Source organism: Malaya genurostris, chromosome 3, assembly GCF_030247185.1.
Source record: "Malaya genurostris strain Urasoe2022 chromosome 3, Malgen_1.1, whole genome shotgun sequence".
In the NCBI taxonomy this organism is placed as follows: domain Eukaryota; kingdom Metazoa; phylum Arthropoda; class Insecta; order Diptera; family Culicidae; genus Malaya; species Malaya genurostris.
In genome coordinates, this window is record NC_080572.1 from 291337048 (window position 1) to 291360596 (window position 23549).

Below are 23549 nucleotides of genomic sequence, written 5' to 3' on the forward strand. Positions count from 1 at the left end.
GGAAATTGCAGCTGATATTGAAACCTCTTTATTTATGAACGATGAAAAACTGTTGCGCTCTAGGTAAAAACTTTTCACGTTCCAAACTTTTGGTGGGTTTCGTCTGACTTTTCCAAGGTTTTATATGAATGACTGCATACAGTGGTTGTTGGTTGCTTGGTTGTTTGTGTAATCCGTTTAAACAATTTGCACAAATTGCCTACTTTGATCCGTTGGCTCGATGATTTTCACTTACGGAGACACTGGTATCGCTATGTGTGAGTGTACTTATTCCAATACCAAACCAACATATACTTGCACACCAGTCTCAAATTGGGTAATGAAAAGTTGAGAAAAAGATTAATATAACACTCAATTATTGCCAGTCAATCATCACGCAAAACGTGTTCGTTCCGAACCTAAAAGCGAACCACCAGCGCGAGTATAAATTTACCGATACCATCGTTTGAGCAAGCATCAACCGAACCAAAACTACTAGAATGTACATGAAAATCCGATTCGAGTACTACAGGCTGTTGCTTCGGATGAACCGAACTTTGTGAACTAATGCAAACTTGATCAGAATCAGAACTAATTGGCTCAAGTGGCACGTTCCCCTAGTTTGCGATTTGTTCAACCAAACTTTCATCGAAACTGACTTTGTGTAGGAACAATGAGGTGTTAGAGCACAACGTCGTTTTGTTTCTCCATAAAAAAAACTGTGAGAAATAGTTATTTCCAACCATTAGTATTTTCTAATTACAACAAAACAAAATAATTCCTCACATATCTCAATTGCATGGAATAGAAATTGTGTACTTGTTAATCATCATCAAAAATGTAGTAAAACTTTGAATGCTTGCTTTTTGCTTACGGCAAAAGTTTCCGAAAATCGGTATTAATTCGTTTTCAAGGTCGTTATCAATAAACACAGTTAACCAATATCGGATGCTATTATCATGTAGAAATTAATAGAAGTCCGCACCATTAATTTCTGTGCGCATCATATACAATCACGATGATTTCAATAATTTAAATAGTAAGTAAATTTGTTATGTTATGTTATGTTTGAAGCATCCAACAATGCTAGTACAAAATAGGTATCCATATCTATAATCTAACTAATTTCCATCGTGTTTTCCAAAATAACTTTGATATTAGAATTGCTGGAAAAACCCGATTTTCGAACGGAGCCTCGGAGACCCATAGTGTTATATACCATTCGACTCAGCTCGACGAGATCGGAAAATGTCTGTGTGTGTGTGCACGTTTCGAAGATATTTATACGCGCTCAATTTTCTCAGAGATGGCTGAACTGATTTTAACTTGATCCGTTGATCCATTGATCAAGTTCAAAGATCAAATGGATGTGACTTTTGGTTCCGGAGATATGTTGGTATAAGTGATGTAACCGACAAAACACGTTGTTTTTTACCGCTCTTTTATAATATATATACACACTTCGTAGCGCAATAATAATAAAATAATTTAAATAAATCAAACCTACTTTCAATCAATTTTATGGTTATTGTCAAAAAGACGGAGCCACAGGTTGAGAATAACTGTTCTGCGATAAAAAACATTTTTTGTTTCTCCATTTTCGGTACACAACAATTTTCCATGTAAAAACTCAAACCTCATGACACAAACTCCTTACGATTACCCTTGTGCTTTATTGACGGTAACATAAAAGTCAAACGAATGGGAAAATGACGTTTAAATTTAAATGACATATCAGTGCGAGTTCCCTCGATAACATTTGCCACTAACCTTATAACTTTGAACTTTTTTTTCTGCATTTGCTTCTGTACTTTCTGTATTTAGTGTTTTAATTTCTGAACCTGTTCCTGTACTTTCTGCTCTTGATTCTGAATTGTATGTATCAGTTTCTACATCTGTTTCAATACTCTGTGTTTGTTCCTGTGCTTTCTCTACATGTTCCTGTCCTCTCTGCACTTGTTCTAGTATTTTCAATATTTGTTTCTCTCATGTCTGTACGCGTTCCTGTACTTTCTGCACCTGTTCCTGTACCTTACACATTTGTTTTTGGGCGTTTGGTACATGTTCCTCTTATTTCTACATCTACAGCTGTTTAGGAGAATTCACTAAACTCACAAAATCAAAATAATCAAACGACCTATGTGAAAGATGGTTTCAGAAGAATGTGGCCATGATTGTTCGTGATCAATGAACTTGAATGATAAAACGAACCGACAATTGTTTTTAATTCGATCGCAGAAACTTTTCAGTTTGTGAGAATGTTGATAAATCGTTTCAAAGAGGAAAAAATGTCAACTTGATGATTCTCAAATCCCGTTCGATGATGTCCGTGAAGGCGAAAGAAGTGTTGGTTAGAGTATGCTGTACGGAACTGTTTAAAGCCACATAATAAATTGAAATTTCGAAAAACTCTGCAAGAACCGATGTTTAGAGAAAAATAGGCCCAAAGACGTCTCGAACGGGTTGATATAATTTGGATCGTATCTGGGTCAAATGAAGACGTTTGGGCTCAAATGAATAACCGTATTTGAAATTTGAAACAATGTCTAAAATTTGGAGGTCATTTTGAGAAAAATACGCACATAATCTTCAAAGGTATCAAGTATCTATTATTGATGATGAAGGTGAATGGATTTGCAATAAATGTATTTGCCTGAAAGTACACGATTCAATGAAGCGATATTTGAAATGAGTTTCGCACACTTGTAGCTGCGATTATGATCTTAAACCTTTTGTACAAATAGTCATCTCAATAGTAGAGTCGTCATATTATTTCACCGATTGCTCGACTTTCATTGGATCAACGAATTGTGATTAAATCGGATACAACATCTTTGTTTCGATTCTAAGAAGCAATACCACAGACAGAATAGTTCGAAAATTGTTATACACTTTTATTATAGCGACGTGAAAACTCGAAGCGAATGCACATATTTTCAACTTAAAGTCCATCTATCGAACAGAGATATCGGATCTCACTCTGACAATTAGTTTTTGCATATTGAGATGAACAGGGTTGCCTTTACTCTACCAAACTATATTCGCATTTTACTCCAAATTTATTTCATTTATCAATTGAATGTACTTTTTGTAACAGTTGTGTTTGGGTTCATCTAATGAAATTCAAGAAGTTTGACTATAACTGACCCCATACTTGTGATGTAAAATTTTACTTTTCGGGCAGTGGTAATGCTTATGTAAAATTTAGGCCAAAAACAAACCAAAAAGCCATCCTTCGAATTTAAACAGAATTACTTTATTGAACACTTCAATCTTGTTGTCTCTGGATGAAGGTTCAGCGCATTGTGGTAGGAATAATTCCATCCATCGTAAAGATAGAGATTCACATTTTTAAAAATTTAAAGAAAACAACGAATCATAAAAAAACGTGCTCTCGTCAATGACTTAATTTTCTTACAGTCGTTCTTTAATTTCAATTGACAGCATTGAACACAAATTATATATATTGAAAAAAATGGAAACCTGTATGCTGTGCATTTCGTGCCCATACTTGAACATGTGGTTCGAAATAAAGAAACACGTGAATCAAGAAGGCTCAGTTAATTTGAATCAGCTAGTTTGACGCCAAAAGATTTTATCAATAATCTAGTATTCATATTTTGCTCTCCAGCGGGCAGCAACATTGCATAACTCGATACGCGCCAAACAATCATCGGAGATCTAGCATGCATTGAGAGGAAAGTTTCCCGTTCTGAACGAACCAATTTTCTAATTTTTCTCTACTTCGTTGTTCGAAATTGGGAGTCACCTCTAATTTCGTAAAGTCGTTGTTGAAAAGTTTAAGCACCTCGAAAAAAGTCCTCATGCAAAATTTGAGCTAAATCGGACATGGGTAAGCGGTGCTGCCCAACGGTTAAAGTTTGAATATTTTCGATCTTGAAAGAGCACCATACCCAAGTAACAATTTTAATATTAATAAATACTTGTAGCTGTCTTCAATGCTACATAATAAATCTTGCATTAAAACTCCACGAAAGCCTACTGAAACCCTCTATAAGAGCATGTTCCTGTCAAGTGGACCATTCTTCATAAGGTTTATAAAGCAAAGTGAAGAATTAGCATAAACCTGCGTTAAAACTCCAAATTCAAGAAAATTTTGAAACCAGCTTTACGATCAACATTTAATTTATTTGGAAGGAATGAATTCCGCTATGAACAAATTGTCGTTTTGATAATATTTTTCATGGCTATGTGTGTGTCATGTCTGCTTTGAATGCAACCAGAATATATTAGATTTTATTTTCAAGTTTGAGGTTTTTTCCGAACGTAAAAACTTCATGCGCTTTTATTTTTATCGTGAATGTTTGGATAAAAATAAGAATTATAACTAATCGCCTTCAAATAAATGCAGTTTTTGCGAAAATCTCCATGATTTTTGAAAATTATTTTTTGTGATTCTTCGTCATTTTTGTATAAAACTATTTCGTGGCATTAAAACTTGTGTATACGTTTTGAAAATGAATCATTAAAGCCCATCATTTTTATTCGTTTATGCATTTCGAAGTATATTTGATGTCAATAAATGCTACGGTATAGGACATCATAATGGCGGCCATGAAATTTTCTTTAATGCAAATTACGCATAACCCAAGAAGCAATAAATCAAATAGCCCACAACAAATGTGTCATAAATGTACTTTAGAACCCTCAAATTTGCTCTGAGTGAAACTGTCATCCAATGAACACGCACACACACAAAATTAGATTTATGAAAGAATTTAACTGGCAATAATGTTTTAAAGAAAATGTTCGAAAGCAATATTAAGAGCGTTTGCATGGTTTTATTCTAGTACACATTGTTTTATTTTTAGTCCAGTTGTTAGTCTGGGTAAAAAGTTTTATAGAAGCTTTAAAAACTATGATAATACTTGTTAAAAGAGACATTTATTATAGTTGTCATAAAACAGGTAGTGATTGAAAAATCAATTACAAAACTTCTATAAACTATAATCAAAACCATTAGGCATTCGAATTGTTACTTGGGTAATGGAGTACATGAAATATCCGAAATCGAAAATTTTTTTTGATGCCAAGAATCTTAAAATTGCATGGAACGTCGAGATTTAGTGTTATCTCAAAAATTTTATTTTGTAAAAATCGACTTTCTGGGACTTTTGATATTTTATCCCAGAAATTCGACTCAAAAAAAAAATTTTGTTACGACACTAAATCTCGATATTTCATGCAATTCTAATACTTTTGGCATTAAAATTTTTTTTTCGATTTCGGAAATTTTATGTACCTCACCTCCCCCCTCCCCCTCACTTTTCTCGGAGATGGCTGTACCTATTTTCATAAACTTAGATTCAAATTAAAGGTCTTGTAACCCCACACAAAGTTCCTGAATTTTATTTGAATCCGACTTCCGGTTCCGGAATTACAGGGTAATATGTGCAAAAAATTGAAAATAAATGCTCTTACTATTCTCAGAGACGGTTGAACCGATTCTCACAAACTTAAATTCGAATGAAGGTGCAATTGTTCTTTATAAAATACCAGAATTTTAGTTTTATTTGACTTCCTGTTCCGGAGTTAAAGGGTGATTAGCGAAAAAAATCTAATTTAAAATTACTTCCTTAGTTTTCTCAGAGATGGCGTGACCGATTTCAACAAACTTAGATTCAAATGAAAGGTCTCATTGTCGCATAGAAAACTTCCAAATTCCATCCGAATCCGACTTCCGGTTCCGGAATTATATGGTGAAGTGTGTTAAAAATTGAATACCGTCACTTGAAGCGACGAAACCAAACACGTAAAAAAAATTCCTAACATACCTCGAAACTATTCCAATTGTTAGCCATTATCAATAGACTACCAAACAACTCGATTCCGGCTATGCTGATCCTAGTTTTCTGATTCCGGAAGCACCGGAAATAAAAAGTAAAATAATTTCTAAACTTGCCTCAAAATTATTCCAGGAAATACTCAAAACGCCCTTCCGTTCAACTTAGGAACTATTATCTGTACTACAACACTCGGTACAAACGTTTGAACAAAGAGCTATACCATGCACATCTACGCCGAATTCAAAATAATCTAAAAATTAAATCGAAAAACTTTTGGAACCATGTCAATACTCAACGGAAAGAAACTGGATTACCATACCAGATGTCATTTGATGGAATAGAAGCTACCACTACTTTTGGAATTTGTGAGCTATTTCGCAAACACTTCAGCAGTGTCTTTTCCGCAGAAATTTTGAGTAGCCATCAGGTTCTTGAAGCAGCAAGCAACGTACCTAGCCGTTGCTAAATTAGCAAGGCTTGGATTCAATGACGCACTTTTGGTCTGGTTTCAGTCTTACCTAACAAATCGTGACATGGCAGTAAAAATTGGTACCTGTATTACCACGCCTCCCCAAGTGAGCTCCGGTGTACCTCAAGGCAGTCATCTCGGACCCTTCATATTTCTACTTTATTTGAACGATCTAAACTTATCACTGAAGTGCCTAAAACTATCATTCGCCGACGATTTTAAACTGTTTCAGCTCATCAGAGTTTCTGAAGACACTGTATTCTTGCAGAAAGAGTTGGATAATTTGACTATGTGGTGTGACGTGAATAGGATGGTATTGAACGCAACAAAATGCGTCGTTATCTCATTCTCTCGTAAACGCTCAACAATTATATACTATCGCTCAAACAGTTATTAAGCGGGAATCCGTAGTCAAAGACCTAGGCGTTATCTTGGATTGTAAACTAAGTTTCAAGGAACATGTGGAATACTTTATCTCAAAAGCTTCTAAAATGCTTGGATTCGTATTCCGCGTAACTAAGCACTTCACTGATGTATACTGTTAAAAAAGCGCTGTACTGCACTTCGGTCCGATCTACTACCGAGTACGCTGCCGAAGCAGTCTTTGTTTCCGATTTAATATTATCACGAATTGATTGTCCAGATCTGTTACAAAAATTGAATTTCGACATCCATAAACGCAGTTTTCGATACCAGCCATTTCTGAGGTTACCTCGTGCTAGAACAAATTATGCATATAACGAACCTTTCCTCAGCATGTGTCGCCTTTTCAATCGCTGTTCTGATGTTTTAGATTTCCAATTGTCGCGTACTACTGCAAAAAAACGTTTCCTGAATACTCTCTCTAGTTAGCTTTAATTCTATCTACGATCTCAGAGACAGGCACAGTTAGAGTTTTGATGTTACTTTATTTATTTTGTTTTATTTGATAAAGATTAGCGATAGTTGTATTTTTAAGTCAAAAAATGTATCTGTTGGATATTTGTAATCTGTAGATGCAAAAGACGAGAAGGTTTTATGCCTGTTGGAGAAAGAGGTTTAAAGAACCTCAGCTCCAACGGGCTTTTCCCGGCTCCAAACAAATAAACAATCGGTAGTCATTGTCAGCAGACGGCCAAACATTAATTTGACATTCCTTGTTCTTGAGTTTTTGTTGAATGACTCAAAAATGGAAGTCTAATTTTTCAAATCAACCTCCGAACTACCGGTTTCCAGATTTCGGAGATGGCTTAAACGACCTGAGCACTGTTTCACTCTGTAAGTTATACTAGTTTATGGACAAACCTTTTTGTTTTTTAGGAATCAAAGAAAATTATTTTGAAGAATACCACAGATTTATATATGGCATATAAGGCATCATTGCACCACTAGGTGGATTAAAACAGGTATTTTACATTGAGTAGGAGGAGACTTTTGCATCACCAAATGTGGAATAGATTGATTTTGTTCTGAAATATTACAGTGTCGTTGATATTTTTAACGTCCATGAAGAGTTTCATGTCGTCTGCATATCCCAAGCACATAATGGGAACGATTGCAACACATGGATCAATAAGTCCCGAGACTAAAGCAGAGATGGCGCTCGTAGTAAACCCGTAACCACGTCTTTCTAGAGTTCTAACCTTTGCTCGAAACGGGTCAAAATTTTAAGTCGATCCGACCAGAAACAGTTATGAGTTATCGAGGTTGGAGTAAAGTCGTTTTGTAGTTTGTTTAAAAATGAAAAAAATCGAGTTTCGTGTTTTGATAAAACATTGTTTTTTGATGGGTAAAAACACCGTGTAAGCGAAACAATGGATTGAAAATTGTTATCCGGACTCTTGTCCATCAAAAGCAACGATCTGTCGGTGGTTCGCCGAGTTCGTGGTCGTACCGACACAAATGACGCGGAACGCTCGGGTAGACCTGTGGAAGCCGTTACACCGGAAAATGTGAGTGAAGTGCAAAAATTATAATGAAAGATCGTAAAGTGAAGATCCGTGAGATTGCTGAGATGACACAGATATCATATGGAAGTGTATTTACTATCCTTCATGAAAAATTGAGCATGAAAAAGGTTTTTTCCAAGTGGGTGCCGCGATTGCTTTCGATGGAACAAAAATAGCAACGAGTCGATGATTCAGAAATCAGTTTTCAGTTCTAGTACGCATTTCATTGTACGTTGCTAACAGCAACCGCGAGCGTTAGAGAACATTGCAGCACGTGAGAGCAACCAAACCTTAGCAAACGAAGCGTAATAAGTATTTCCATTTAGCACTTGCTGTTTCATTTTGAATTTTCCTTGCACTGCAACGAATTCAATATTTTATGCCTTTGGCATCATAGAGCTAACGCATTGTGCCTTAATAAATATATCTTATGAAAAAAAATTCAATATTTCAATTCAATTAATCATAAAGAACTATTAACACTCCTAATAACAAGCCTAAAAAGATCTAAACAATTTTTATGTACAACCCAAACGCAATTGATAACTACTAAAATTCTGATTTTGTTTTAGGTTTACCGTAGCATCTCAAAAATATTTTTTGCTAAGACAAAGTTCATTTTAGATTACTCACCTTATTAAAATGATGTCTACCGAAAGTATGGTACAGCAATTCGTACTCGTGCACAGCCCAAAACAGATCCCAGTCGAAAAGCGTCATGTGGTACGCAACATCCTTGGTCGGAAGCGCCTCGAAGTCCATATCGAGTGCCTCGGTTGGAAGCTCTTGCTCCGGCAGGGGAGTCTGGAAGTTGGATTAGACAACGATGAAAGATAAAAACTGCTTCCAAACCCACAAAATAAAGCACATTTCTGAATTTATTACACATCAGTCACCAGTACTTACCAGTGCGTCCAGGTGGTCCTTTGGTGAGACGAATATTCGTCCGTTCAGACTCAGTGCCGTCGGTATGCTGACGTCGGTGTCCTTGAACACTGAACGTTCCCCGCTGCTCCTAACTTCCACCAGCAGCAGATCGTCCGGAATGCGCGGTATCTTCAGCTTGTCTGCGGCACACGCCTTGATGATTTCGGCCGAGGCCATCATCGGGAAACGGAGAGTGCAGTACGTGTGATCCGCACAGTACACCCGGAAGATTACTGGAGACAGAAGACAGAAGCCGTAATTAGTTGGAGTAAATTATTCTTAATTCTGACACATCGCAAAAAAACATAGCAAGCTGTGAAATAAATCTTTTGAAAATGTCACTGTTCTTGTCCTTCTTCGCTTGTTTGTAAACGAACAAAATTCATTCGAGGGAACAATAGAAAAGCTAATTTTGGATCTGAATTTTATCTATGAATGTCCTAATCAGTAAACCCGGACTAACGAGGTAGGAGACAGTGTTTCATTTAAAGCCTTAAAATCTGCATCCATCGCTGCATGCACCGGAAGAGCTGTGGAAAAATAGCATCCTAACAAGTCATAATACTCACTGTCGTCATCCGGTCTTATGACAGTCTTTGAGTGAGTGTTTCCACTGAACAGGCAAATGGGTTGTCCGTTGGGTGGTAGCTTCCACTTCTGGCTAGCGTTCATCTGCCGATCTTCCTGCGAAGGTACAAAGATCATCGGCCGGACGGTGGGAGGGTGAGAGAAAAACAAAATATAGAAAAGCAAAAAGAAAAAAAAATACAGTAATAGGAACTCGTTAGAAGATGTTCTTCGCTGTCCACACAGTCGTATTTCATCGCATCGGTCGGGGACTTACTTGATATCGGGATAATTGCGTTAGCACGTGATGAATGATGCTGGCTTCCTCCTGGAGAAAACCTTCCGACTCGACATCAGTGGCAATTTCCTGTATAGGAAGGAGTACGAGAGAATAGGACGAGAAAAGTGTTTTAAGAACTGGTACCAAAAATAGGAGGCAACGGGAAATGAGCCCGTAATTCGCTTAGTGACGTGTTCCGGTTTTTTAAGTGTGTGTGTGTGTGTGTTCTTGAGGTTTATGATGACAAAATACAATTTATTGTGGAACGCCTCACGATGCGGTGATTTTTAAGGACATCGTCAGCGGAGACTGGACAAGATCATTATTAACATGATTTCATCTATTGTTGCATAAAAATATTTTAGCTTCTGATAGAAAATTGTCATTACTAGCAAAGAAATTAGCAGTTGTAGAAAAAGTAAGGTTTTTGATTATTATTCCTCAAATTTAGGGTGTACTGCGGATAAAGACCTCAATCAGATTGAAAAACCAAGCGTCTCCATCATCACAACTTATTCTGACTTTTAGTTAAACTTATACTCCCCTTTATTGACTGAGAACTATCGTCGTTTCACCGCACTCCGAAGAACAATCAGAATAAATAGTGATCGTGAGCGATTTACCGTCAGTTACCAGAAATATTGCGGCCCCTTGAAAATGATAAAAATAATGTTCTTGAGCAACACTTCTTAAGTTGCTAGGAACTAGTTACCTAGGAGTCACACAATGAATAAACAAACCATTTGAAGAAGTTCTATAAATTTAATTTTGATTTTCATCAGCGCAAAATTTAATAAAAACTCCCTAATTATTCTGAAGAAATACCCAATTTAAGGACAATAAATCGACGAAAAATGCTATTGATGGTAGAGAAAAAATATTTCAACTGAAAAAACGAAATAGTATGAAGAAAAGGATTGATAATCAAGATCGATTGATTGTGAAAGTTGTACGTTAACTATGACGTTAACAAAGACGAAGGAACTTGTCGATATTGGTATTCTAAAGATATTGATTTATAATCTTTTACCACCTACAAGTATATGCCGGTCTACACGAAACGAAGATGACATTTTATTGTTGAATTGTATCCGACACCCTTGTCATTCGACTACTTCAACAGATTCCAGCCGCCTTACGGAAGACCGTAGTTACTGTCTATTTTCTGCTTGGGGAACAAATAAACAAATTATTTGAAGTAGACCTGTTTTTACGGGTGGCTTTTGATGTGTATTTCAAAACGACAAAACCTATCATTTTTATCACATTCCATATCTTAAGAACCTTGATTTTAACGCTTTTCAAGTGTTTTTCATGTTATACAAATTTTACATGCACTTTACGAAGGCCTCCAAGGCACTGAGAGTAGAAGTGGAGGAGAAACTCGAATTTCCAAAATATGACGGCGTGTTGTTTCACATGTACACTGGTTGATAACGAGGGTTGAACGATTTGGAACAAATAAAGAAGTGGCGAACAATTGAAATTGTTTTACTTCAGTCATTAGTCATTAGTCATTAGAAAATAACAAATATGAATTCTGTATTTGTACCGATGAAATGCTACTTTGGAATGAATTAAAAATAAAGTCAAACCTTGAAGTACCTTGAATTCGTTGTAAACGATTTTTCTTTGCATGTCGTAGAATAGTATTGATATATCTATTTTACTCCGCTTTATCATTTATGTGTACTAAATTTTGATTATTGGACAGATGACTTCAAACTTTACCACCTTTTGAAAACTCATTAATAAAGCAGATAGCAGATACCGACAACACATTGAAAGTACCCAATACAGTAAATCTTGGCCACAGATGGCAACCTGATAGCGCTGGTTTCGAAAGCCATTTTTTGCATGATCGAGCCCTAGAAGAAACTGGAGAACTTGCAACTAATCGCGAAAAAAGGATCTTCCCTTCGAGGCAGTTTGTATTTGTTTACATTTCTCAAGTCTTCAATATGCAGTAACCAAGGTGATAATAACTGTTATTCAAAATCAATAAATCATCATCTGGTGTTGCCAGTTTTAATAGTTTTTCGAACGTTTTTATTTTGACATTACCAGCTACTGAGGGGTAGTTAAATTTGCGATACAGTTTCGATAGACGAGTGGCAGGTCGTGTCGTCGGTATTACTATGCGAAAATTGACGAAGCGGTTTGGAATTCATCATGCCAGTGTTGAAACCATCATTAATAAGTTTGGGAACACTATTCTTTGGATGAGCTACCAGGAAGAGGCAGAAAACCCGGTTCTTCCAACCCGAAACTGGACCAGAAAGTGGTATGGCAAGCAATATGTTCCTGTTGTTTGAAGTCAACCATTTTTTACACTACCAGAACTATAAATGCACAAATCTATCGATCTGAGTGTTTACAGAAGAGATTGCTGCCTTTATATAAGAAGCATAGTACACCTTCACTGTTTTGGCCGGATTTAGCGTCGGCTCACTATGCCAAACCCACTCTTAATTGGCTTGCGGAAAAGTGTCTAAATTTCATTGAGAAAAATATCAACCCACCAAATTGCCCTCAGCTTCGACCCATCGAACGTTACTGGGCAATCGTGAAGAGGGTCTTCAAGAAGACTGGTAAGGCAGCTGGGAACATGCAGCAGTTCAACAAAATTTGGGTTCAATCGTCCAAAAAATGCGATGCAACACTTGTCCGGAACTTGATGAAGAGCGTTTGATCAAAACTTCGAAAACTCGTGAAAGAATAACTTAACTTTCATCCGGTCGGTTTTCATTATGCTAAAGTACAATAAAGGATCAATTTTTAGTTTGAATAAAATATCGTTTTTTATCATAATTTGAAAGGAAAATTTGTGAATAGCTTATTTTGAAATCTTATGTGCAATTTTGAAATTAAATAGAAAAAATTTGAATTATATTTGAAAGAAAATGGAATAAATGTGAATGAAGAACTTAGATAGAAACTGGAAAGAAAATTAGAAAAAAATCACTAAATTTTTTGAAAAAGCTATATAAGAAGAGAAGTATGGAAAACATAAAACGCGAGTTATATACATATTGGAAATGAATTAAAAAAAATCATTGCCAATTTAAGCTTCAATTTGGTGCCCCCTGGAAGCAGGTCATTTCGCCGAAAGTCGATTCGTCGAATGCCATTTCATCGAAAGCCGTTTCGCCGAAAGGGACATTTCAAACCTATAACCGTCTCGTTTGCTCGGTCTACTCAAAGCTAGTCTTCTTTGCTTTCGTTAGGTCCGAATGAGCAGTAACGAGGTGATCAAGGTGGCGAAGCTGCATTAGATATTTTTTCACTTAGTAAACGGTGAATACCACATACTTTCGCTTGGTAGATACACCTATGCGATTGCTTTGATGCTTAGTGGCTAATAGTCAACAAGTTTCCTTGGGAACTCCGTTCTGAGTCTCATGAATCAATCTTTATTCAAGAAGTACAATTGTAGGTCAACAAAACGGGCGATAACGCTATCATTATTCATTTGTGTTTATTTTAAATCAATTCCAATTATAATTTTAAATTGATTGCATGAATCGGCGAAATGGCCCTGTCGGCGAAATGGCCCATTTGGCGAAGTGGCCCATTCGGCGAAATGTCACTCGGCGAAATGGTTTTCGGCGAAATAGCCTTCGGCGCAATGACCCTGATCCGAGCCCCCTGGTAGTGGACGCAACTACTCTCAGTGGAGAACGAGAAAAACAAATACACTGGCGAATATAACACATGAAATATAAATTCAATTTGGATACAAAGTCCGCTGAGATTCTCTTTATTCATGCTTTGATGTGCAATTTATTATTAACATAAAGTAGAGTCCCAGTGGAAAAGATTTCCTTTTAAGGGATCGACAATTTAATTACTACGCTATGTTGGAGGGAAAGTACAAATAACACATGGATCAATAAGTTTAATTTTTTTTTATTCATCATCATTATCACCTTTTAGGGTGATACAATGGTTCCAACGTTTTTTTTTTTTTGATAAACTGGAAGGATAGTAAATACACTTCCATATGATATCTGTGTCATCTCACCAATCTCACGGAGCTTCACTTTACGATTTTTCATTATAATTTTTGACGCTTCATTTTCCGGTCTAACGGCATCCACAGGTCTACCCGAGCGTTCCGCGTCATTTGTGTCGGTACGACCACGTTTAAACTCGGCGAACCACCGACAAATCGTTGCTTTTGATGGACAAGAGTCCGGATAACATTTTTCAATCCATTGTTTCGCTTGCACGATGTTTTTATTCATTAAAAAACAATGTTTATCAAAACACGAAACTCGGTTTTTTCCATTTTTTAAACAAACTACAAAACGACTTTACTACAACCTCGATAACTCAGCTGTTTCTGGTCGGATCGACTTAAAATTTTGACCCGTTTCAAGATAAGGTTAGAACTCTAGAAAGACGTGGTTACGGGTTTACTACGAGCGCCATCTCTGCTTTAGTCTCGGGACTTATTGATCCATGTGTTATATTAGGAAATTAGTTATTAATATGAAATACGTTGACGATAAATACACTATAAAACAGAAAAAAACTACATTAGCTAAATATCTCGTTCAGTCTGTGCTTAAAATAGTACTTCAGTCTAGCCGCAAATGTGGCACAGTTGTTTGTTCCCTGTATATCAGGTGGAAGTGCTTAATATTTAGTTGGACCAACAAAAAGAATCCGTCTTCGACCAAGGCTTGGAACTGCTCGAACAGGAACCAGAAAGTTCGCATTAAAATATTGATCAATAATTCTTAAATCACTTTTCATTGAGTTAATAATAGCATTGAGGTCACTGTCAGGATAGAGCAGAGCTGTGTCGTCGGCGAATAGTCGTGGAGTTCCTTTAAGCTTTAAATTACTTATGTCATTAATATATAAAAGAAAGAATACTGGTCCAATATTACTTCCTAGTGGAACACGTCCTTGTAACTACGGATAATTGAATTAGTAATGCCCCTGATACCATAGCAATTGAGTTTGTCCAAAAGTATACTATGATGTAATGTGTCGAAAGCGTTTTTTAAGGTCTAAAAATAATGCACCAACTATATTTTTACTATCGATCTCGCTTATAATTTCGTCAACTAATTCAATAATAGCGGTATGTGTGCTAGAACTTTGTCTGAAGAAATATTGGGGTTGGTTCAATGGCCTTGGCCACTCCCGAAATCGAAGTAAACTAATTTCCATTTTGGGATTTTTAACCACTATTTTCGGAATCAGGAACAGAAATGAGTTTTTTGGCCGTCAACTAACAAGATCTGATAATTAGAAGATTTCATCAACCAGCTTTAGATAGCTCGCTTTTTTTCACAATCGATTTTTTTTTCGAAGCTCAAAAGGTTTTCACAGTGATTACAATTAATGTCAAAATTAAAGGAAATGATGGTACTGGATGACCAGAAAGTGCCATAAGGATTAGTACTGAGCAAGCATACCATAGTTTTAGCAAGATTCTGCGAATAAAAAAGATGTCCTGCCGCTGGATGCCGCACTTCCATACTCAGGATTAAAAAGATGAACGCGAGCACACTTCGGAAAATTGTTTGCCTATGGTGATGATGATGATGGTGTCGGTTGGTTACTGTTGACGAAGTCTAGATCCATTGTTATACACCAGAGAACAGAATGATTAACCGACAGTGGACACAATCGACACGAAGGCTCCGAAGCGGCCTAGGGCGACTACATTAGAAGGAATGGTTATGGAATCGATTCTTTGGATATGTCTCAGTATACTTTTTCGTGGATTACCTCGCAAAAGGAAAAACACGTTCGACAGCAAGTATAAGTGTGCATTATTGGAGCGATTGAAAATCGGTTTTTCGAGACAATACACATGAGCATAATGTGGAGTTCTGACCGCTACTTCCAGAACCTGTTGCGAAACCGGAAGCCGAATTCGGTTGAAACAACACACAAGTCTATGAAACCAAAACACCTTTCATTAGAATCCATTCTTACATTTGTGCAAATCGTCCTAGTCATCTCTGAGAAATTTAGGTGAGCTCCGTTTTAAAGTTTTCGACCGTTACCAAGAAGATTTTTCTGTCACTCCTAATGACGAATTTAAATTTTTAATACTCATCATCCTGTATATCCAAACCAGAGATTGCTATAGCGAACAAAAAAATAGACCACAGCAATTTCAAAAATCTGTAAATTTTTTCGGACGTCTGCGAAAAAGCAAAAAAGTTACCGATATTCGAAAAGAATTTGTTGAAAATATCACAAACTTCCTTGTTGTCATTACTTTTGTTACCTTTATCGATCAAGTGTATCTTAACCTTTTTTTTTGTTAGTCCGAACGTAAATTTGATTTGTCCAAAATTTCGAATGAAGTACGTTAGTTATTCGCCTTTTTCATGGAATTGACCTTCTTAGAGATATGTGATAGCATTTGTTTAAGATGCTGACGTGGGGGTAGTTGTTTATTTTATTAATGCTAAGGTCAAGTACGTTTTCGCTAATTGGTCTCCTAGTAAAACAATTTGTACACGAGAAGTCATAGGAAACATAGGTAAACAGAAAATTCATTAGAATCAAAGCTAGAACTAGGAGGACGATATACACCATGAATATTATAAAAATGTCCTTTGAAACAAAGCTCTTGTTTGACATATAGTGCTAGGCCTCCACTAGAATGTTCTCTACTAGCAAAAACCTGTTTTAATCCACCTAGTGGTGTAATGATGCCTTTCTCATATCAATCATCATATTCATCATATATAATACAGCGGTATTCTACAAAATAATTTGCCGGAGTCGCTTTGTTTGGCCGTCTACTGGTAATGACTACCGATTGGAGCAGTTTTGATGTCGATTTAGAATTTTTTTTACAGTAATTTGTTTCGCCTCTTTAAGTGATGGTATAAAATTTTTAACACACTTTACCCTATAATTCCGAAACCGAAAGTCGGATCCAGATTCAAAGTTTTGTATAGAATCATAAGACCATTCATTTGAATTTTAGTTTTTAAAATCGGTCTCGCCCTCTTTGAGAAAAATGAGAACGCTTATTTCCGATTTTTGAAAATTTTGCCCGATAACTCCGGAACCGGAAGTCCAATCCAAACAAAATCCAGAAATTTTGTATGGGATCACAAGAACTTTTATTTGAATCTAAGCTCAGCAGTATCTGAGAAAAGGTGGTGCACTCATTTTCACACCTGAACCGGATGTCGAACCCAAATAATATTCAGGATTTTGATATGGCACAACAAGACCTTTCAATTGAATCTAAGTTTGTGAAAATCGGTTCTTCCGCTTCTAGGAAATTTGAGTGAGCTGGAGTACACGATCACTTTTTTATACTTCCGGAATCTAAAACGAAGATTCGGTATACCCAAAATCAATGTATTTGGTCTAATCTGTCCAATTCAAGAATTATACGGCTATTTGAATGTATTTGAAGGAATATTTCCACCCCTGAAAATGAAATCTTTATACTTATCAGTTTGTAATTCCGGAACCGGAAAACGTATCCGGATGAAATTAGCTAGGACTAGATGGAGTTGTAAGAGCTTTCATTTGAACGTACGCTGGTGAAAATAGGATGAGCACTTTCTGAAAAAATCGATTAAATGTTTTAAGTTCATTTTGCACATTTTACCCCGCAACTAACGAGCCGGAAGTGGGATCCAAACGAAATTCAAAAGCAATCTATGGGACCAAGAGACATTTCATTTGAATCTAAGTTTGTGAAAATCGGTTCAGCCAACTCCGAGAAAATCGAGTGCACATTTTTTATTCACACACACACACACGCACACACAGATATTTGCTCAGTTGGTATATGACATTCGACCTTACGGGCCTCGGTTAAAGAATCGGTTTTTACAGTAATTGCATTACCTTTCTATATAAGCAAGGCAAAAAGGCTTTATAATGCGGTATTTCATAAGCAGTGTATCGAAAATAAGCTATCCACAAATTTTTCTTTCAAATTATGATGAAAAACGATATTTTAATCAAACTAAAATTTGATCCTTTATTGTACGAGGATAAACTTGAGCATAAAGAAAACCGGATGAAATTTAAGTTATTCCTTCACGAATTTTCGAACTTTTGATCGATCGCTCTTCATCAAGTTCCGGACAAGTGTTAGCATCGCATTTTTCGGACGCTTGAGCCCAAATTTTTTTGAACTGCTGCATGTTCCCAGCTGCCTTACCAGTCTTCTTGAAGACCCTCTTCAAGATTGCCCAGTAACGTTCGATGGATCGAAGCTGAGGGCAATTTGGTGGATTGATATTTTTCTCAACGAAATTTATACGCTTTTCCGCAAGCCAATTGAGAGTGGTTTTGGCATAGTGAGCCGACGCTAAACCGGCCAAAACTGTGGAGTTGGACTATGCTTCTTATATGAAGGCAACAATCTCTTCTGGAGACACTCAGATCGATAGATTTCTGCATTTATAGTTCCGGTAGTGTAAAAAATGGTTGACTTTAAACCACAGGAACATATTGCTTGCCATACCAGTACCTTTCGACCGAATTTCTCCACTTGAATCGACCTATTCGCATCGCTCACATCCTCCCCAACGACGACAGTAAAGTATTGTGGACCTGGAAGGGTTTTCGAGATGCGAATACAATTTCCGGAGCCCTTGTTGCTGCTTGCTTCTTCTGTTCTACACTTTGTTTCGAGATTTTCTGCTTCTTGTAGGTCTTCAGGTAATTTCGTCTCTTGATTCCGACAATCGTTCCTGCTTTCCTTTTTTCCTTTTTGGCTAAATCACGTATTGATATTGATTTGTTTTCATGATTAGAGATACCACTTTCTGGTCCAGTTTCGGGTTGAAAGAACCGGGTTTTCTGCCTCTTCCTGGTAGCTCATCCCAAGAATAGTGTTCCCCAAACTTATTAATGATGGTTTTAACTCTGGCATGATGAATTCCAAACCACTTCGCCTATTTTCGCATAGTAATACCGACGACACGACCTGCCACTCGTCTATTAAAACTGTATCACAAATCTGACAACCCCTCAGTAACTCGAAATGTCAGAACGAAATTTCTTGAAAATTTGTTAAAACTGGCAACTCGATTTGATAAATTATTGATTTCAAATAACATATACCTTGGATACTGTTATTCAAAAACATGTTTATATAACTAAACAAAACTAACTCCTAACTAATCGATATACCAGTCGCGCATTTTACCACTGTGCCTAAGAACAAGAATCGGCCCTTAAAAGTTAAGTGAAGCGCTATGTTTTTGCGATACGGATATGTTATATTATTTTATTTGCATCACCATTAATTGTATGCACCGAAAATTTGACAGCATAGCAGTTACCAATCAACTACATGAGCATCTCACACCATTAGAAAAATTCAATAATGAATTGAAACTATTGCATAGTTTTCATAAAATATTCAAATTATGCGACTAAGAATTTCTTCTAAGATCGTATCATCAGCATTATTATTTTTTCACGCCATTGAGACAAACTTTTGTTCTATGACTTTTGGATAATTCTAGGAAAATTCCCATGAGAAGACTTGAAACGCATTTCCAATAAAGATCTTCATGGATAACAATCAAGCTTTTTAGCATGATATAGCGGAGAAACAACATAAATAAATGCATTTTTGTTACTGACTCAATGTATAAAGGATCTTTGAAATTGAAAAGCAATTTCATTATCGTTCTTTGCCATTGATTTTAACTTCTGTGAGGGTTCTTCTGTGTTTGGTCTCAATTGATTGCATAAAAGACGAAATAAACATCCTTCTCCACGTTTTTTTTTCGAGTTCTAGAAACAGTAATTTTACTTGATTATTAGCAAATACACACGATTGTTAATTCAGTTTCGTCTTGTGTACATTTTATTGCAACAGATTTAGAAATACATGACTGCACACAAAAGAATAGATCGCTTTATTTCGAACTTAATCCTTTTTTCATGCCTTTTCGTGGCTACTGACAATGGATCGGGATACTTTTCCAGTTTGTTTGTTTATTTCAATAATTTCGGTTTCTGGACAAATAACGCATAGCAACCAGAACAGTGTTGCCTAAAAAGATTAATTCGATCATTATCAAGGGGTCGCTATATTTGTGGTAACTGACGGGAAATCACTCACAGACACTTTTTATTCCGATTTTTCTTCGGAGTGCCTGGTCGTGTCGTCGGTAATACCCTTCTCACTTAGCCATGTGTCCAGAATCTTTTCAATACGCGACATTTTGAAAACACAGAATTTCAACCGCACAAACAAGTAAACAAACGAAAGCTGACAGCCAAACGCACAGCATGCTGTGATCTGAGCATAAAAAACCATCACAAATACATGCGTACAACACAAATGTATGTGGATAGGTTATTTTCGATACAATCCTTAGAGAGAACAATTTTCAATTTTTACCATATTTCTCCAATTTCTATAACATCTATAGGAGTTTTAAAATTATCAATATCAGTGCAGTAAAACATTATTCAATTCAATTGAAACTGAATGTGAAACACATTGACGATCTTTTCACTGCAGTAAACTTCACTCTCCGACACACACAATGTTTGCTGACGGCCCGAACGAGCAGCATTCAGTTCATCACTCGTTTCTCTTCAATCGAAGCTCAGTTTTACCACCGTCAGTTGATCTCTTGAAGTACCAAAATATCTCTTTCAATAGTGTGAGAGCGGCCTTCAAATGAGGTTCATGTAAACATTCGAATTGGTTCAAGATAATAGATCAAAGACAAACCAGATAGCTGAAATATCAATCACAGAATACACATAAATTAATTGTTTCCTCCTTCAGTTTTCATTTTTAATACTTTACTCCATTTATAATTCTATTCGTTTGAATCTGCTTACTACCAAGAGCGAAGACAATGCAGCAGCTAGACTACTTGGCACTTGAAACTGAGCAAGCAAAACTTCAAATGACTAGGTACGATTATTCAACTGACGATGAATTCTGGGAGCTTCACTTGAAAATGGCAGCAAAAGTCAAATGAATTAGTAGGGATACGCTGACGGTCAGCGGCCATAAATTTCATTTTCATCTTATATTATTCGATTGAAAATGAAATTTTACCGCACTGGTCAATATCAATTAACATACCATCAAATTTTGAAAGATCGTTGATACCTCTTACATTCCATTGCAATTTTCAAGTAAAGAAATTAGAAACCAACTTGGAACATCAAATCTGTTTTCGAATTCGAATTCGAAGTAAATTTGAATTGAAATTGAAACAATTTTGAAAGAAATTCTAAACAAATCTTAAACAAATGTGAGAAAATAAACATTCTGGTAACAATTTTGAAACACAAACTCATTCTAAATTCGATAGAGAAAACTTTAGTTCCCATGAAATCGAATGTAAATGTAAACTCGCAAAATGTTCACAACAAATGAAATGAAAAAAAATCAAAATTCATTTTTCTCACATCGATAGATATTTAACCAAAGCATCAACGCATAATTCACATGACGGTTGTTGTTATTTGCGAATATCATATATCAGTTTCCACTGACAGCCCGTTGTATGGATTGTGAACCGAAATACATTCGCAAACTGACTGACAGTGAGCAGGAAAATGTGCAAAACTCAATCCGTGGAAGAAGCATTCAGATGCAATTCATGCTTCACCAGTGGCGCTGGCAGGAACTGCGGAACACAACTGGAAATGGCAAGAGAGCAGCAACCCGGAGCAACGTTTCTGCTTTCATTCGTTTCAATCAAAAATTCATATAATATTATTATTGTGTATCGTGTTTTTTTTTCGTGGAGACAGGGGTAAAAGTTGTCAAACGTGGCATGGCAACAAACATAACGGGATGATTGAAAAATCCAATCCACATTCCGGGAGCATAACGATAGTGTGCTTCAAATTGGGTCTCAGGCCTGTGTAGCATAAATAAAATGGCATTGGAATTGAAATGATGGATTAGAAAATTATTTCAACGCCAACTTTTTTTTCGTTTTCTTCAAGTGGATGGAAACATGAGAAAACTTTTGCATCGCACTACGACGCGACGCATGCTGCAGTGCATTTATTTCCTAATAATAATAAACTCATCCTGCCAGTGACATTTCCCGTGCCAAACGGTTGCTGAAGACGACGAGCTACCGATCGTAGTGAGCTGGTGGAAAATTTAATTCGCTTCTAAAATCAAACCCTCGTACGGTTGTCGGATGATGTTTCACACCGATGATCAGCAATAACTTCCTCCGGACTCGGTTGGCCCCGGAAATCGTTCAATGTTTCCAAAATGGGATAGCAATTCCAGGCCACGTCGAACAGTTTTCCTCGATTTAGAGCGTCGGATTCCGTGTAGTGAAAACATACAATAGCGCTGAATAACTCATCAGAATTTTCGCACTGCCTGCTGCGGTGGAAATGAAAGCCCCACCCCGGGAATGAGATAATTTCCGCGATTGCTATGGAAGGGGATGCAGATTAAATGCGAGTATGGTAATGAGCTTTTTTTCTCATCGTTTCGAGTTTGTGTTGGAGGAAGCGGAAGCGATTGCGTTTTGATAATTATTTCGTCTTTTTTTTATCTCACAAATTTGTTCTTGTCGATAGATCATCAGATGAATGTGGGACGTCGTCTCGGGTCATGAATTTTTACTCCGCTTCAATTTTTTTCGTTCCACACAGGCGTAGGTTTCAGCATGATTATTCAATATTACAATACATACAGTTTATACATTTTGTTTTATCAAATAGCGATGGATCAGTGGCCGAAAAATCAATTTCATTACTATAAGCCAGTACAATTTTGGTACACTCCGAGTAGAAAACCTCTTTTCGCTAAAACTATTTTTTTAGATGCAGGAATTCTTATAAACTATAAGCTATACAAATTTTCAAAATTTCTCATCCAAGGAGTCTAACACGTTGTTACCAGAAGAAGAGGGCAAAAATTACGCAGGCATGGCTTGCTGGGATTAAATGAATTCAAATGACCGTATGAGCAAGTGACAGTTTCGCTTTGTCTACGTTCTTTTCTATTAATTACTATGCGATTTTCACGTTTACAACTCAACTTTTTCTCGATCAAACTATACCCGAATTATTCGACCTTTCGAAAATCAATGCAAATCATAATAAATGCGTCACAATAATTGAAAGTGAAAGTGAACAAATAGAATCTCTCACTTGCTGGTTATGCTCACTCTGGTCTCTACTTTAAGCTATGCGAAATAAGGCTTGACAATGGTATTCTTTTTTATTTATTTTTTGTGATACATTTTGGCTTGAGTTTCCAGCTAAGTCTCGAACCACTGTTTCGAGCCCCACATTTAGAAGAAACCTACTTTTAGTCCACCTAGTGGTGTGATAATGCCTTTCTCTTGTCAATCAAACAGTTTCGTTAGAGCATTTTTTATTCGGATAATTCATAACAAGAATTGTCCCGGATTGGCGGTTCAATGCATAGGACGCTGGTTTGGCTTACAAGCCAATGTCGTGTGTTCGAGTCCCGATCTGGAAGGATTCTTAGTGTAAATAGGATCGTAGTTACCAGCCATGAAATGATTCTGTACGCTAAGAATCGGCTGCGAAGTCTGCTGAAACAGAAAGGCCAAATTCCACAAAAAGAATGTAATGCCAAGACTTTGCTTTATAACACG

General features: G+C 36.6%; 1 protein-coding gene across 5 annotated transcripts in view; it reads right to left on the reverse strand.

Moving 5' to 3' along the window:
- LOC131436797 (rap guanine nucleotide exchange factor 4) overlaps positions 1–23549 on the reverse strand; it is a 446791-nt gene that overhangs the window by 34004 nt on the left and 389238 nt on the right. For all 5 annotated transcript variants that reach the window (XM_058605717.1, XM_058605715.1, XM_058605718.1 and 2 more), the window contains 4 exons: positions 9955–10044; positions 9680–9794; positions 9090–9343; positions 8817–8987 (listed from right to left, as the gene is read on the reverse strand). In XM_058605717.1, coding sequence (XP_058461700.1) covers positions 8817–8987; positions 9090–9343; positions 9680–9794; positions 9955–10044 — 630 coding nt within the window. The remainder of the gene's footprint in view (positions 1–8816; positions 8988–9089; positions 9344–9679; positions 9795–9954; positions 10045–23549) is intronic.